The sequence below is a fragment of the Carassius auratus genome, unplaced genomic scaffold (genome assembly GCF_003368295.1).
Source record: "Carassius auratus strain Wakin unplaced genomic scaffold, ASM336829v1 scaf_tig00026611, whole genome shotgun sequence".
NCBI lineage: Eukaryota > Metazoa > Chordata > Actinopteri > Cypriniformes > Cyprinidae > Carassius > Carassius auratus.
Window position 1 is genome coordinate 360,187 of NW_020525536.1, and position 17,802 is coordinate 377,988.

The 17,802-nt window shown below is 36.3% G+C and overlaps 2 protein-coding genes across 2 annotated transcripts; both read left to right on the forward strand.

The window, feature by feature from the left end:
• The first annotated feature begins 266 nt into the window (after positions 1-266).
• LOC113078812 (somatostatin-2-like) lies at positions 267-1,546 on the forward strand. Its single transcript, XM_026251126.1, has 2 exons — positions 267-466; positions 1,319-1,546. The coding sequence occupies exons 1-2, from the start codon at positions 314-316 to the stop codon at positions 1,526-1,528; spliced, it is 363 nt and encodes a 120-aa protein (XP_026106911.1). The 5' UTR covers positions 267-313; the 3' UTR covers positions 1,529-1,546.
• A 14,537-nt stretch (positions 1,547-16,083) lies between these two features.
• Positions 16,084-17,326, forward strand: LOC113078806 (somatostatin-1A-like). Its single transcript, XM_026251119.1, has 2 exons — positions 16,084-16,226; positions 17,116-17,326. The coding sequence occupies exons 1-2, from the start codon at positions 16,089-16,091 to the stop codon at positions 17,320-17,322; spliced, it is 345 nt and encodes a 114-aa protein (XP_026106904.1). The 5' UTR covers positions 16,084-16,088; the 3' UTR covers positions 17,323-17,326.
• The last annotated feature ends 476 nt before the right edge of the window (positions 17,327-17,802 follow it).

Consider the following 17,802-nt stretch of genomic DNA (forward strand, 5'->3'; position numbering starts at 1 on the left):
CGTTGTATTTGCTTTAAATTAGTTGAACAAACCTGAATCCATTCAGTCTAATGCTTTTATTGTAGCCCCCTTTGTCAAGTCGCAATTTGTTCGTTTGTGTTATCTAAATGAGAGTGTTTCCCATTACTGTGGGACCAGAACAATCTAAATGCTTTACGACATCACATTCCACTATCACCGAGCAACCTGGGCAGCTGTCAGTCAACCATATGAGTGGAAGGAGTTTAAAAAGAGCGCTTGGTTTTTCCAAGGGTCCAGAACCCGAATCACAGCTACAAAGAGTCACTCCGTGAGCTGAACACAGAGGTTTGAGATGAGACTGTGTGAGCTGCACTGTTATTTGGCCCTGTTGGGTCTGTCCCTTGTGCTGTGTGGTCGCTGTGCTAATTCACAGCTAGAACCGGACCTGGACTTCCGCCATCACAGACTTCTGCAGAGAGCAAGAGCGACTGGACAGGCTACACAGGTGAGTCTCAAACGAACATTGACAAAATACGGCTTGTATTTATCTCCTGGATTCTAGTTTTCCATTGTCTGTATGTTCAAGGCTGCCAATTAAGCTCACATTCAACTAGCTATCAATTATTAGTTATCAATAAAGGATTGCCCCTCCAAAAATTGTCATTTACTCACCCTCATGTCACCCCAAACAGATACAGACCCAATTTCTTCTGTGGAACACAAAAGAAGGATTTCAACAGTCTTTGTCGGCACATTAAATGTCAAAGGAGTCCAAAACAAAACTGGACCCCATTGACTTTCATTGTATGGAAAAAAAATTCTTCTTTGTTCTGCAGAAGAAATAATATCAATATAATTTTAGAACGAGCTGAGGGTAAGTAAATAATGTCAGTTTTACATTTTTGGTGAACTATTGCTTCAAACAAATGGGATTACACGTATTTCAGTTTTAGGTTGCTGGAATGCTCAGTTTGTTTAATGCGCTAGTTCATTCTGCTTTTAATAGACGTTTAAATGGGAAACTACTACGATCCTCATCTAATTCAATAGGAAGACATCATTCCTTCCAGTACCTCTTTCCCTTAGTCATGTAGCCCACACACATTTCTAAATGACCCTCTTGTTTTTCTCATTTACGTCTTTGCAAAGTAAATGCATTGTATTTTACTATACAGGAACGCTGAGTTAATGGAATACATTTAGTTCTAATCAAACACACATTCCACTATAAATACAAAATGGCTTTTCTCTTTTAGACTCTGTTACCTCATGTATACGTTGATCTTAATGAATGTGCACCATTAGTTTTACAAGACACTGAAATGTTGATCCCATCACGTTAAAATGTTTTTCTCAGGACTTTACAAAGAGAGACGTCGAGAAGCTCCTTTCCCTGCTTTCCATCCCTGAAATGGAGATGCGTGAGAAAGGCCTTTCAATGGCAAGCGAAAGCGAGGACCTGCGCTTGGAGCAAGAACGCTCGGCAGAAAGTTCAAACCAACTGCCCACCCGGGTACGCAAAGAGGGATGCAAAAACTTCTACTGGAAGGGCTTCACTTCCTGCTGAGGCCCTCGCTTGAAGTTATTTAACATCCTCTCCAATCTCTTGCTAAGCTAACTGCTGTGGTCAAACCACAAGTTAATTGGTTCTGTCAAGTCAACTGACTGAATGTAAGTTAATAAAACACAAAATAAAAGAAACATTAAAATAAAAGAGCATTTTGTTGTGGATGATGTGATGGTGCATAGCCTACATTTATAATGCTATCTTTTCTCTGGACTATATTTGTGCGGGAACATTAACATTAATGATTTGTGTGTGTATGTGTGTGTGATTGTTTATGTAATGTCACAATGGTGATTAGTGGTAATTGACAAGCATTAGGGATCATCCGTTCTATTAAACATGGTGAGAGGCACGACACACCAATATGATTAAGAATGACAGATGAGTGAGAACGATGAAAAACAATCTGTTCTGAATGTTTGTGGACAACCCCCTTCTCCTTTCCGCCATTAAAAGCCACGTGTCCGCATCTCCAGATGAGCATGCTTTGCTGAAGGAACATCTATGAAGGGAACAAAACTCAAGCATCATTTGCTCTCTTGGTCTCTCCGGCGCACACACTTCAGTTTGATGTGTTCTTCATTAGCGTGTTATTGGCAGTGAAAACAGACACTGCTCCATGACTCCAGCTCTGTCCCTTGAGGCTCGCGCACGAACGCGCAGACAGGGTGGAAAAGGCTGTTAGTCAGATGTAATTGTTATTTAATTATGGTCCTGAAAGCACCGCAAATATTTCGACAGATATGGACTGTTTGATTAGCAAGCCTGAGAAGAGACTTCCATCAGGCATTATGAACGGTTCTCTGCTGCTGTGTGTACCAAGTAGACATTTTCACAGTGTGTGTGTGTGTGTGTGTGTTGACGTGTCATTCTGACACTTATCATTTTGACGAGCTTGCATCAGAATAACCATATGTGCGTACATATAATAGGTGTGTTTGTATAACAGTACTTGTTTGGGGAAAATGAGTGTGAATGTTCTCATAAGAATAATAATGATAATATTAATAAAGAATCTCTTTAACATTTTTACCTTCTCCTAGTGGAAATGACTTTAAATTGAGATCAAATGAGACTTTTGTTGAAGTATCTTGCTTTTCAGATGCTTCTCCTAAATGACCACAGAAATTGTAATCAATTCCCAAACTGGGCTCAGAAACAAGATATTCAACATAAACTTAAATATTTCCCATCACATTCTAATTTATTTGTTTAGAAAACTAATAAATGTAAATTTAATGTGATATAATATCATGTATTCTATAATAATATATAATATCATAATTACATATATACATACACACACACACAAACACACACACACACACACACATACATCTTCATAATTCCCCTCATCCAGCTTAAACAACACACTAATATCTCACAATCCCTGTTTTGAGGAAAACAATAGGCCTTAAGCATGAATTGAGTGTATCTTCACCGTCCACACAGCTCTAGCAAAGCCAGTGCTCTCCGAACAAAAGACTCATTACTGTGATTCACGATCCCCTCAGCATAGTGAAGGAAAACAGGCACACAGCCAAAGTTATTGAAATTCATTGCAGTGCAGCTTATATATGGTATTTTGTTACTTAAGTATTCTTTATTTCAGTGTGGTCAAATGGAGATACACTGGCTACTGTGTCTGCAGCTGTCAATCAAAGAAATTAGTGAATGTAATGAGTCATCGTGTCAGCTGGTTGAATTTTTTTTTTTCTTTATCCGCTCTCACTGTCTGCAACGCAACCAACTCTTACAGGTTTCAGAAATATTTGTCCAGACTTCCAGAATCAACAGTTACTAAAAGTCACTGTATATGATGACAGCATATGTTTCACAGCCATAGGTCACCATGCAGTGTTTAGTAGCTTGCACAATTGTTTAATTCCTACATGGTCTAATTGCTTGAGAGGTGCTTTTTTCAGCCAAATTCAGAAGCATGGTTTGAAAATGTATTTATACAACACTTACATGATTACTGTACTTTATAAATATAAAGTCAAAGCTAAACGGTGTGACATTCAGTAGGATTAGAAAGAAACATATTTTTTTTTACTGCCATTGCGTGAATATGTAATCATGTAACTTATAAAAAATATAAATCTATACTGTAACTGTAATCTGATTATGAGCATTGTAAAATGTAATAGGCCTATACTCTAATCACGAGTAGGCCTGATTTATTTTTAAACTGATTACAAAATACAGATTACATGTATTCAGTTTCTAGCTCTGTTAGTCATTTATTATCATCATTTTTATTATTATTATTATTATTATTATTAATCACTATATTTTTGTGCTATTATATTTATAATCAATAATAATGATTATTCCTATAATAAATAAATAGTACTTGTAATAATAATAATAACTGTTAAAAACAGAACTTTATGTTATGTTCTCATTTAGATAAATATTTTGTGTCTCATTTAGATAAATGTGTGTGAGTGAGTGTGATTATGTACATGTGTGCATGGTCTTAACGGAATCATTAGTCTGTGAACGATGCAGGCAGTCATCAGAGAATTATTCAAATGACACAAATCAAAATCACTCATCCATTTGAGAGACACAGCATGGCTTCCTAAACACAGTGTGTGCATTTGGATGTTTATGTTTGCTTTGAGGAGACCAGCATGATGTCTTCACACACTGAGCTGGCCCATTAGCCTTTGAGGCCTTAAACACTCCCTACCATTCATCCCATTAAACTCCATTTAACATTCTTCCCACTGCTAGGCCACCTATCAATATCTCTCTGCATGTGTGTGTGTGTTTGTGTGTGTGTATGGTTTCATATGCTCTGATGCAGATGAAAGCTGACTCAACTGATGACAGACAGTGACTTGGTCAGAGGTCTATTACATCGCACCTTAGCAACTAATACTGAGAACCACTCACACAACTGAACTCATGCATATGGGCATACATATATACACCACATATACATATATATATATATATATATATATATATATATATATATATATATATATACGCACCCTACACTGGTTACGATGTACGATTTTTATTAACTAAAAACAATCATTTCTTTAGCCATTTGTTTGAGCATCGGGTATTACACTGGTCGCACTCTATAGTTTTCATTAAACAAACCGGTTTATAAGAGTCATTTGTTCGAGAATCTGTCTACACTGGTTGCGCATATATAATTTGGCGTGAAGTTGAAGATTCATCAAAGGGCAGCGCCAGCTGACAACGAAACAACACTGGTACATGGCTTTTATCTTAATTGTTCCGTGTTTTATCTGCATTACCGAAGAGACCTTCAATTATGCATCTTATTTGAAAGTTTCCTACCGCAGCAAAGTTCTAATGAGGTCCTGTATCTACTAAGAAAGTGTTCAGCGCAAGGCAGTGAGAAGCGTCGCCTCCTAGTCATTTTACACAGACATTAAATGAACTTCATTACCAGTACACTGCACCATCAGCACGGAAAAGAACATTAGAGAAATGAGCCGGCACAAATATGTCCACTTCTGCCTCCAAATCCCCATTTAAACTCGCTTAAAGTTCTACCTCCTCTGTGACTCATATGGAAAATTACTGTAGGATAAACTGAAACCAGACTGTACACTCAACTGTTTCAGCTGTTTTCCTCCATCATTTAAATACTTTTATTTGATGGACTCTTTTATTGTGTTGCATTGTTTTTGTAGTGTATAAAAAAATTGGGTCATTGAGGGTCAGTAAGATTTTTGGCCCAATGTTTCTACCATGACATGATGCAACGTACATCGATACAGAGGCTTCAAAATTAATTCATTAATTCATTAATTCATTCATTTATACACACACACACACACACACACACACACACACATATTATCATGCTGGTGGGAGCATTTAAGATTAACATTATGAATGAATGCTTTGTTTTTGAATGACCAGTTCTCACTAATGATGAATCATAGAGGAAATATACATCAAACTAAATATTTTTCATGCAGTGTTCTGTATTTAAAGAGAGTTCACCCAAAAGTGAAAATTTGCTAAAAATATACTGACCCTCAGGTCATCTAAGATGTAGATGAGTTTGTTTCTTCATCGTTATGTATTATTGGATTCATAATTTGGTCAGAAGTGACTCTCATTGGATTCTCATTCTGACTGCACCCATTAACTGCAGAGGATCAATTAATGAGCAAGTGATGTGATGCTAAGTTTCTACAAATCTGTTCTGATGAAGAAACAAATTAATTTTGGATGGCCTGGGTGTGAGCAAATTTTCAGAAAATTTAGATTTTTTTGTAAACTATTTATTTTATGCTGCTTTGTGTAATCTTTTTTTTTTTTTAAATATATATTTAAGTAAAGACTGTTATTTTTCTGATTTATTATTTTTATGTTTTTGTGTTGGTCCTCTGAGGCTGTGGAAAAATGTGTCTGGGTTCTTTTCGTCATCTTCACACCAACAAATAAAACTCATTAAATCACAGATGCGTAAAGCAGACTTGGTGATACATCTATGTTAAAATATTGTTAAATCATAATGCTGTCCTATAGGAAAACTAGATAGAAGCTATTTTTGTAAAGGAGATATAGAAAGAGGAGACCGCCTAACTTTCATTGAGCAGATACTGTAGTTGCTGTAATATGCCTTCAAACTATTGCAAATACAGTTTGAATAAGGTGTGTCACGACTCTCATTTCCATCAAGGTCAGACGTGTGTATGGCTGACAGATGTGTTGACACACAGACTGATAGGTCAGCTGGTATCCGCACTAGAGCCAGATAAAGGCTAAGTTGTGAATGTATTGAGATATGGAAATATGGAATTGATTCCCTGTGATCTTGGTGGTCATGCTGTTTTGCGAAAGTGTTTGGGAATGGATCCCCTGGATGTAAGTATGAACTTGTTTGACGTGCCTGTTAAAGACCCCCTGTGGTGTAAATCTAGTTTTTAATGTTGTTTACATGTCTGTCTGGTGTTTTTGATATGCTTCAAGGGAAACCATGTGCAATTTCATCAGTCAACCCCATTGTTGGGTATTTTCTCTGCAGAATACCAAAGTTCTTGTTTCCTAACATCACGAAGATGTAACCAATCACGTCAGCTTTTCATATCATGTTGATTTCTAGAGAGTAGCTGTCTGTGATGGTGAACAGCCAGGGACATGGTTTGTGTAACATTAGCAACACATTATTAGCTGTTTCATAACAGGCCAAAGGCTAATGTTATCAATTATGTGTCCAACGTTTTAGAGAGTGACCCTCAAAATGCAAAACCGACTTAAAAACAACCCTGTATAATTCAATCTTCCTCTACTTCTTCAGAATCACTTTATGGTTCAAACATGCGTATATGGCTTTTTTTAATCCAATATTGCCATTTTCTGTTTTTTAGCATTTAATACGAAGATTAACTAAGTTTAATTGGAGCAGGTAGTCTGAACTGGTGTGATTGGTGCAGGCTGGGGCTAATTTGCATATTCATGGTTTCTTGTATAGGCCTTATATAGCACCGCCCTGTTCTGCACTTCTTGTCTTCTGTCTTTCATTCGTGATGCGCTTCAAACATATGATAACTTTCATTTACTCTACAATAAGTAAATGCACTTCACCAGCTAATTACTATTCAACAGTGATGCTCAGGTTTATCCAAAACTGGAAGTTCCTGGAAGTCTACTGTCCTGTAAAGTTTAGCTACAACCCTAATTAAAGGGATAGTTTACCCAAAAATGAAAATTACCCCATGATTTACTCACCCTTAAGGCATCCTAGGTGTATATGGCTTTTTTTCCTTCAAAGGAATATAGTCGGGGTTATATAAATGTTGTGGCTTCTCCAAGCTTTATAATTGCAGTGAATGAGTGTTATTTTTCAGTAGTCCAAAAGAAGTCCAATAAAGTGCATCCATCCGTCATATTTGCTCTGGGGGTCAATAAAGGTCTCCTGAAGTGATTTGATGCATTTTGTAAGAAAAATATCCATATTTAAAACTTTATAAACAGTAATCTCTAGCTTTCACTAACTGTCATACATGTGTTTATAATAGAATGCTGCTTTGATGGATGACGTACAGTAGGCGTATAAGTTCCAATAAGAAGTGTCTCATGCTTAAACAAAGAAGAGAAAGCAAAACAAAACACAGGTCATGAATTAGAAGTACAAAACTATATAGATTAACCACAAAACTCAAGTTCAAAGATGAAATTCAAAAGATGGCTGCGCACTTGTTTCTCTGACGGATAAGGTCTATCTGTACTAAATGAGGTAAGGAAGTAGAATTAATATTCAAGCCATTTAAAGGGATAGTTCACTCAAAAATGAAAACTATTAACATTTTTGGGTGAACTATCCCTTTAAGTCATGAAGGTGTTATTTTCATTGGAAAATGTTTAAATATGTCATTTCGATTATCAGTGATGAGTTTTAAGGGATAAATTTAGTGGGAATGTAGAATGATGACACAATGCGATTTGACGCCTTTGCAATTCATATAGTATTAAAACCCTCAGAATGGAATATGTAAGTATGACTCACATTCAAATAAATATGTAAATCACAAAGGTGACCGTAGGAAGTGACATCATGGCAAACTGTGTCTGATTGTAGCGACAGCTTCAAAAGGAACTAAATAAATTAAGCAATAAAGAAGTGAATGTGATGAAAAACTGATAATTGCGTAATTTGTTAAACAAGCAAAGAAGTTTGGGGCTGTCAGCCGATTAGCATGAATTTTGCATATGAATGAATAGCTCCCGAAACTGGTTAAATTTGTGTTATTTGAGCTGCATACTGTAAAAACAATCACAGCGGTTAAATTGCAGCCTATTCTTTGTTGCAAAAACGGAGATGAAAAGTTTGAAAGCAATTTATTTCGAGACGCTCAGATCATTTTGACCTGCTCAAAGACATTTATACACACACACAAACACGCACACACACATATATACATGAAAGTGTGTTCTCTCCATCTGAGCTGAAGAGCTGATTAGCAGTGTAAGGGTGAGTAGACGGGTTCGACTAGGCTGTGTTTAAATATCAATGCTGAATGATTCCACTGCCAGGTGCTCTTTTCTCTCATCTCTGCCTGACTGCTCGTCACTAAATACCATTGATTCTGCTATTACACACACGGGGTGTACCGCTTCACAGAAGTACCATTTATTTGTTTGAGACTGTGTGAGTATGTTTGCTTGAGCCTGATGAGAAATACAGTAAGTGATGTTGTATCATAGGGCAGGTGTCTGAAGCTCAGAGATTTCAATGCACAGTGAAAACTGTGAAAATGTGAATGCAGTATATAAAAGCTTAAACTTTATAAATGAAAGAGAGTGAAAAAGATGTGCATATGAGTGAGAATGCAATGTAATTGCATGGGTTTTTATAAAAGGTAGTTACCATATATTTTTCAAAGTTGAAAAATGTAATGTTTAATAAACACACACACACATGTTTGTTTTTCTGAAAAGTGGGGACATCCCATTGGCGAAATGGTTTTTATACTGTACAAACTGTATATTCTATGGCCCTTCACCAACCCTAAACCTAAGCCTAACCCTCACAGGAAACTTTGTGCATTTTTACTTTCTCAAAAACACTAATTCTGTAGGGTTTATAAGTGTTTTGAAAAATGGGGACATGGGTTATGTCCTCATAAGTCACCCTCTCTTTGTAATACCTGTGTCATACCCATGTCATTATACAGAGTTGTGTCCTGATGTGTCACAAAAACAAGAGCACACACACACACACACACACACACAAATCTGTCTACCATAATGTCAATGTTTTTAAACTCTTATTTCATACTTAATGAGCTTTGATGATAATTAAATCAATCTAAACAAAGATTTACTTATCTTAGGCTCTCTGGGTTTCATTTATTAATAACACTGCCATTAAAAAGCTCATTCTCAGATAAAGATTTTCCATCATTTAATAAATGAGTGTTGTGCTCATGGGTTTCTGAGCATTAAACCCACTCACCTGTGAAGTTACCCTCACGGATTTGTGCAGATTTGTACATATTCATGGTTTTGTATATACTTAGATGTAAAAGATGTTGTCATTATATTGATGCTGGTATTGGGCATGTCATGGTCTATCTCATAATGCCTATGAGAGAAAAAATATACAGAGAGAATGAGATGAAGCCCTAATACAGCAAGTTGACCTTTAACATAATTAAAAGACTTATGGGTTTGTTTCCAGTTTGAAGAATGTATGACCCACTCACATTTCTCATGCTTAATTCATTTAAACTTTGCTCAACTTTGTGTAATTTCTAGAAATGAGCCAGCATTATTAAAAATCTTTTGATGGGGACAGAGATGACAAGAATGGATGATAGGAAATCTAACCAGAAAGATTTGATCATTTCATGAACCAAGAAAAAGTACAAACAGATCACACCAACGCAGTGGAACAGATTGGCCTTAATTTCACTCCAGTAAAGATCAGAAGCTTATATGTTTGCTGTTCTGTATAAATTACTTTTATTATAGCTATGGGATTTTATCATACTTGTGTAGACATGCAGTTTTTACCTTTTGGGTGATTAAACAGATCAAAGAGATACTCTTCTGAAAATATAAAAATCTGTTTTGTGCTGTTGGGCTAATTGCACAGGTGAATAGACTGCATTTAATTGTGTTTGAGGTGATTCTTCAATTGTTTGCTGTGAGAATGACAGGTTCTCTGTTCACTTATGCTTCTGTGAGCTTGTGTGTGTGTGGCTGCAAGTCATTTCACACTTTCATACACAAATTTCCACGCTTTGTATGTGTGTGTGAAAGTGTGGAAAGAGAAATGCCAGCGGAGGAGGACGAGTCGGCAAGGTGGATGCAGGGCAGGGTGAGTAATTCCTTCAAGTCTCTGACAAGCCTGAAACCTGACAGATGAATTTAAGCATGCAATTCAAATCAAAGTGTTTATTTATCTGATCTGCATCCACCTCTCTTTTAATCTCCACCTTTCTTTCTCTTAATCTATCTTCTAATTCACGATCTAAATCTTTAAAAAAAAAATTTTTTTTAAGTAAGATTAGATAGATTTGATAGACACACACACAAACACACACACACACATATGTGCTCTTGTTTTTGTGACACATCAGGACACAACTCTGTATAATGTCATGGGTATGACACAGGTATTACAAGGAGAGGGAGACTTTTGAGGACATAACCCATTCAAAACGCTTATAAATCATACAGAATGGATTTTTTTTTTTTTTGAGAAAGTAAAAATGCACACACTTTTCTGTGAGGGTTAGGGTTAGATGTAGGGTTGGTGTAGGGCGATAGAATATACAGTTTGTACAGTATAAAAACCATTACGCCTATGGGATGTCCCCACTTTTCACAAAAATAAACGTGTGTGTGTATGTGTGTGTGTGTGTGTGTAATTTCTAATTAAAATAATATAAATATATATTTTAAATTAAAGATATATCAATAAAAAGTGTGTGAAGTGTGTGTGAATAAATTCGTTATTGTCATTATGTTGAATAGTTTTTATTTTTTTAATTTTTTATATTTACTAATTTACAATTTATAGATTAAGATCTTAAAATCTTAATATATATACACCGGAGTAAACATATTCATTCATGCCATTTCCTTCATCTCTCTCTCTCTATCTCTCTCTCTCACACACTATCATCCTAAGCCAGATGGCCATCCAGTACTTCATCATCACATATAAATGTATCTGTAGTAGCACAGTGGGTATGTGTGTATAGGTGACATGACTTGGTGAATATGATTTAAATTTAAACCGCTGGACAGATGAATGGAAAGGTGTTTGTGGACAAGCCAGGCTGCCTCTGCGGGATGATGGACAGTGTGTCCAGACTGCAATGGCCACCTGGAGTCCCACTGAGGACCTGACCACAGTTTGTATTAGTGTGTGTATGTTTGACAGAGGTTGATGACCTTTCCAGTAAAACAGATGTGCCTTTTTAGCACGTCATTAGTCAAACATCTCTATGTTTCTAAAATTCCCAGTTTCCTCGAAAATCACTCTCCACAAATTCCAATTAAAGCTACAAGCAATTTAATTGAATACGTTCTGCAGTGGCTACATCATTCTGAGTAGTTTTTAACCTATTGCTTTTCTGTAGTTCCATTGTAATCAGTGACATTTACTGAAGATGCTCTTATTTGTTTATTTCAGTGCCCATTAGCAAAGATGTTTGGCTAGATGTGCTCGCCAAGCAACTGGAATTGAAATGTTTGGGAATGTGAACATAACTTTTCATGGTTATATTAAAACTCACTGGTAGCTCTCTAGTTGAAATACAAAAAAAAAAAAAAAAAGACCCCTAACTCTTTGGTATTTTGGTCAGTAGATATGACTCATATCATCCTTTTACCCCTGACTTATCATTTTCATGCTGGTTTAATAAATGGGCCCTTTAGTGGATTTTCTTTGAGTTGACTTGATGCACATTTTTCTCCAGGTCATTTTGTCTTATTTAACCTGCCTGAAAGGAATAGTTCACCCCAAAATTAAAATTGTATTTAAATTTACCCACCCTCAGGCCATCCAAGATGTCGATGTTTTTTCATCAGAACAGATATGGAGAAATGCAGTCACCAATATATTTTCTGTAGTGAACGGGGTGCCGTCAGAATGAGAGTCCAAACAGTTGATAAAAACATCACAATAATCCACAAGTAATCTGCACGACTCCAGTACATGAATTAGTAAAAGTGAGTTAATAAAAGTGAAAAGCTGCATACAAAAATCCATTGTAAAGCATATTTACTTTAGACTGTCAGTTCTGGCTAAAGGAAGTCCATCCCCTGTTGTCTTCTCACATCAAAATCCAACAACATGTTTGTTTAGAAATGTTTTGGACTGGTTTCACTTATAAATTGTGTTTAATCCTTGCATGTTTCCTGATTCAGGCAAGATGACTTTGTCACTGGAAAAAGCAATATTATGGTTGGAGGACTCAACATTATGGTTTTATTATTATGGTAGCCAGAAGCAACAGTTTGAAGTTAAAAATGTCTTGATGGATTTGTTTCTTTCTAACACACAGCTTTTCACTTCACAAGACGTTAATTGATGCATTGGAGTCATGTGGATTACTTGTGGATTATCGTGATGTTTTTATCAGCTGTTTTGGATTTCAGGAGGTCTTAAATTTGGCGAAGGAAAGACAAGGATTGCAATATGGCTTAAGTGATGATTAAACTAAAAAATTATGATTTCATTAAATAATTAAATAAGTCACTGCTGTGCTGTTTTATTTTTATCTAACGTTGCAAAAGCGCCTCCTGCTGGCAGAGAATGAGTCTACGTTTTCAAACAGCTTCTGCTGTTTTTGTTCAGACCAATGTGGAAATCAACCCATGTTTTTAATTCAGCAAACAGGCAAAGTTGTAAATGTGAACTTGTGGATCAAAAAAAATATATATATTCATTATAATATCAAAACAATTAAGACAGAAGACAGACAAAATTTATTTAGATGTTATTTAAAATATCAATTTATTGATAATAATTGTTACAATTAATAGGCTATAATAATTTGTAATTTGAACTCATCTGTTTTCTTAAATGAGAACATTTTGTACATGAACTGTAAATCATGTTTTTGTTTTACAGTCATTTTACAGTTGTGACTGTGACGGCACCCATTCCCTGAAGAGAGGATGTATTGGTGAGCAAGTGATGTAATGCTAAATTGCAATGAAGAAACAAACTTATACATCCTTTAAGGGTATATACATTTTTTTTTGCTAAATTATCCCTTAAAAGGCCTAAGTGTAGGTTGCAACATCACGTGAAAGTCATAGGTTTTACATAGAAAATAATTATTTTTGTGTTCTCATTCATGTCTCAGGACAAGTTATAAAGTGTAATACTTAATGTTAGAAGTTAAAACAAGCATTAAGTTTGCCAACTGATGCAGCTGACTCACAATCAAACAGAAAAGTGACTGGGGAAGCAGTTGACTGACTGCTGTTTGAAGCCCAATTCTGATTAGCGATTAGATTTATTAAGCTAAAATTTATGCTGCATTGTATGATTTCAGCCACTCAATTTAAACCTCAGTATAAAAATGCATTATAATGAGAAAGTCCAACATCAGCTTTACAGAGAAAAGAGAAAATGAGATTGTAAACTTCCTTCAAAACCCAAGCTTTAATTAAAACACTACAGATTTGTTAACCCAATGCAGAGTGCTTGGAAAGGGTGTCTGTATCTGCAAGTGTTGAAGTACTTAAACTTATTTGAACTCTTAAAATGCACATTAATGTATGAATTTTACTGAGGCAAAAATATAAAATCAGGTGGCATCTTCAAATAAAATCAGCTTTTCTTTTTGCTTTTTTGCAATAACTTTTAAATGTTTTCAAGGTGAAAATGAACATCCCAAAATTTCACTAAAAGTGTCAAAATGTTCATCTTCCATTTGTAAAATATTTATTGTTTTATTATTTTAAATTTATTAAAAAAAATGATTTATTTGAAAAGTGCACCCTTAATGAATTTTATAATCTGCAACAAATTATGATTATCTCAGAACTTTTGTATTAATGTATTTATATATTTTGCTGTTTCACCTTTGAACAATACTGCTTCATCTTTATTTATTTATTTATTTATTTATTTTTTTTGTGAAATTGTTATTTTTTTATTTTTTTTAAATGCCACTTGGTTTGATCATATCAATGCAAATAAATTCCAAATACTTTTCAGGCCCTTTTTTGTATAACTGTGTGTGTGTGTGTATGTGTGTGTGTGTGTGAGCATGTTTATGTGGTTTATGAGGACACAAATTTGTATAATGGTTATGACATAATACAATGAGGAGGTGATTTATAAGGACATTTTCAGTGTCCCCGTAATTCAAAAGGCTTATAATATCATTCAAAATTAGTTTTTTTTTAAAAAATCCCCATAAACCACATACCAACATGAATGCCTATGCAGTTCGGTGGCCTCTGCCAAACTCTATAGCACTAATAGAAATCTCTGCCATTAGCCATGTCTAAATATGTTTGTAGTCTCAACCGGCAAAGGCTAGCCTACTGCATGCGCTCCAAGCACACTTGACTGCAATTAGCTTTGAAAAAAAAACGGTAAGGGTTAGTCTGATATTAATTTGCACTTAACAGCGTGCGCAGTGTGCGAAAAAAATAGTTACTAAATAATTGTGCTTTGGATGCGTATCAAGTCACCGGGTTCGCAGAGCGGCTGCCACCGTCACACCGTCCCTACGGGTTCAATGGAATTAGCGCGAGTGTTCTCCTCTAACACATCACGTATCAGAAGGCGCGCGCGGCGTGGATCATGGCTGGCCATTACCATCACTTAATCGACGGTTGAGTTTTGATTAGAAGAGTGGAGCGACCGAGAACCCCCACAGAGGAAAGAGGCAAACAGATCCACTATCCGCCCGGCCCGAAGAAAGCAGTAGGACACGAGGCTCTTCTCGGAAAACTTGACGTCAATGCGCACACGCATTAGGCAGTGTGAACCAAACCACCGTCAATGAATATCTTTGCCCTGGGCGAATAGGTTTTGATAAAGCAATATAACAAGAGCGTGTTATGGCATCAAGTGGTTTTACAGGCAGACCAATTGTGCGATATGCTTTAAAGTTCAATAAACAAAAATGTAATAGGCCTATTAAATTGTTAAGTAACTTTTTAGAGACAGTAGGCCTATTCAAGTTAAGTTCCAAACAAACCCCGATAGATACGTCCATGATTGAGTAATTAGGTTTGAACTAAATCTGTTGCATTCATGATTTCAATTAAACGTTATTTTAAATTATATAATATCACTATTTTGGTTCCTGAATGAATCAGTAGTTTGAGTGAATCGGTTGAGTGACTGTTTTCTTTCCAGATTTAATCAACACTTGTAAACGAATCGGTTGAAGAATGATTAAGTCTCACTCATTAAGATTCACTTGTCGCAACCTTCTGGCGCAATTATGTAACTTGCACAAATAGTCACTGAAAAATCCCCACAGACTTCTTGTTAGATTCAAGGACAGTGAATAACTGTATACTTATCTTTATATTCTGAGGGTCTTTTTTTCATAACCTATTATATATTGTGTGATATATTGTGATAAGATCGTCTCTCCCTTTCATTCACACTCTGAGCCAAAAACACAAACACATAGTGGTTTTATTATGTTAGTGAGGACATCTCAGATGCAGTGTTATAGGATGATGATCTCAAAACCCTATACTCTGTTAATGCTATATTTCCACTTCAGCAAAACTTTTGCAAGACTCTTAGTCAATATAGGCAAATTCTAACAAACACACACAGACAAAATACAGTATGTGTGTGGGGTTGGAGTGACGATTGCAGGTTAAATCGATCATTAATCCTTTTCAACTCCGGTAGGATTCACGCTCCTAACCGGTGTCATCTTTTTCACTCAGCATCACTCGAGCGCACGCGGAGGAAACCCCCCTCTCCTTCTGACGTCAGGCGAATCGTTTATAAAAGGCAACTTTGCAGGAATGAGCTGCAACAGAAGGAGCAAAGAGATAGAAGAGGCGACTTACAACTAGCGCAACGCTACCCAAATCATTACTTTCAAAGATGCTCTCCACGCGTATCCAGTGCGCACTAGCGCTCCTGTCCCTTGCGCTCGCAGTCAGCAGTGTCTCAGCAGCACCGACAGACGCCAAACTCCGCCAATTTCTGCAGAGATCTCTCCTCAACCCTGCTGGAAAACAGGTAAACTAATACTTAAATAAATTACTAGTTTTAGTAATTGTATATGCGTTATAAATGACTATATTGAATCATGAAATGTCAGCAAATGAACTAAATCACTGTCCATGGTGCTGAAATTTACGAAAGCATCTACATCTTCAGACTGAAGTTCTACAATTCAGGGCGTTTGAACTTGCACAATGTTGATTAGGATTAATAAAAGCTCACCCAAAAATAAAATAATGGTCATGCAAACATCAGGAAACAGAAAAGGCAAAAAAAAAAAAAAAAGTTATATATTAAGTGTTAAACGCGTAAGTGCATCGTAGCCTACAATATAAAATGGAAATAAATCCAGATAATTCGTTACGTTTATATAGATAGCAAATGGCTGTTGTCAGACAGTCCGACTTAAAAGAGCAAAATTATGAGTTGCAAACTTCTGCTTTTATCAACACAACGCTTAAGAATTCGATCCAACCCAGTCCCTTAATTTTGAGACAGACATTTGCTTTGTGCAAACGTTCATTTCGATTTCTCTTTATTCACTCGAAAACAATAATAATAAAGTTGTTAATATGTACCATTTAGGAGTAAATAAGTTACAAAGGTGTAACTTGTAGCTTTTAGGGCAGTGGTTACCAATCCTGGTCCTGCAGAACCCCCAACTCTGCACATTTTAGATTTTTTCCCTATTTAAGCACACCTGATTCAACTCATCGGCTCATTAGTGAAGACTCCAAGACCTCAAATGTGTGTATCAGATAAGAGAGACACCAAAAACGTGCAGTGTTGAGGGTTCTTCATGAACAGGATTGGGAACCACTGCAGGGTTCCAACTCAGTAACAGCTTACCTTTGTTCGCATTTTTAGACGCACCTTTGCCAACACTTTCTCTTAATTTCTTCAGGAACTCGCCAGATACACACTTGCAGACTTGCTCTCGGACCTCGTGCAAGCAGAAAACGAGGCGCTGGAGCCCGAGGATCTGTCCCGCGCTGTGGAGAAAGATGACGTCCGTCTGGAGCTCGAGCGCGCCGCCGGTCCCATGCTGGCACCTCGCGAGCGCAAAGCGGGATGCAAGAACTTCTTCTGGAAAACTTTCACGTCGTGTTAATTTCTCACCGCGAACCGTTTTCTTTTGACTTATTCTTTTTTAATCTTTCACATTTATTTTTCCCGTCTTTCCTGCATTCTTCATCATATCTAAACTGTATATAAGAAAATAAAAGCGATTATATTTGTCGTTTAACAACGATGAGAGCTCTAATTGACTATGTTTTTCAAGGCTATTGATGTGTCATCGGAAAGAATGTTTTGCGGATGTGTGCGAATCTGCTTTTAATTGTACTTTAGCAGATATCACTATTTTTAATTGTTGGTTTGAATAAAATCTATGTTTCAGAGCCAATGCATAATGCAACTTTGTCCCACCAATGTAAACACACAGAGACTTCTTCATACGACACTGATAACACTGATTTTATCTGGAAAGAAAGTCCAGAAGTTTATTTATTTATTATTATTTTTATTTTGGATGGCAGGTGTGAGGTTGGGAGCTAATCAATAAGGCTGAATTTAATGGTAACCTGCACTG

What these genes read in the sequence shown, in the direction of transcription:
- LOC113078812 (XM_026251126.1), top strand. Translation starts at nt 314, where the DNA reads ATGAGACTGTGTGAGCTGCACTGTTATTTGGCCCTGTTGGGTCTGTCC. An exon ending in CGACTGGACAGGCTACACAG is followed by an intron (nt 467 to 1,318) that starts GTGAGTCTCAAA and finishes TGTTTTTCTCAG; the next exon opens with GACTTTACAAAGAGAGACGT.
- LOC113078806 (XM_026251119.1), top strand. Translation starts at nt 16,089, where the DNA reads ATGCTCTCCACGCGTATCCAGTGCGCACTAGCGCTCCTGTCCCTTGCG. An exon ending in TCAACCCTGCTGGAAAACAG is followed by an intron (nt 16,227 to 17,115) that starts GTAAACTAATAC and finishes TAATTTCTTCAG; the next exon opens with GAACTCGCCAGATACACACT.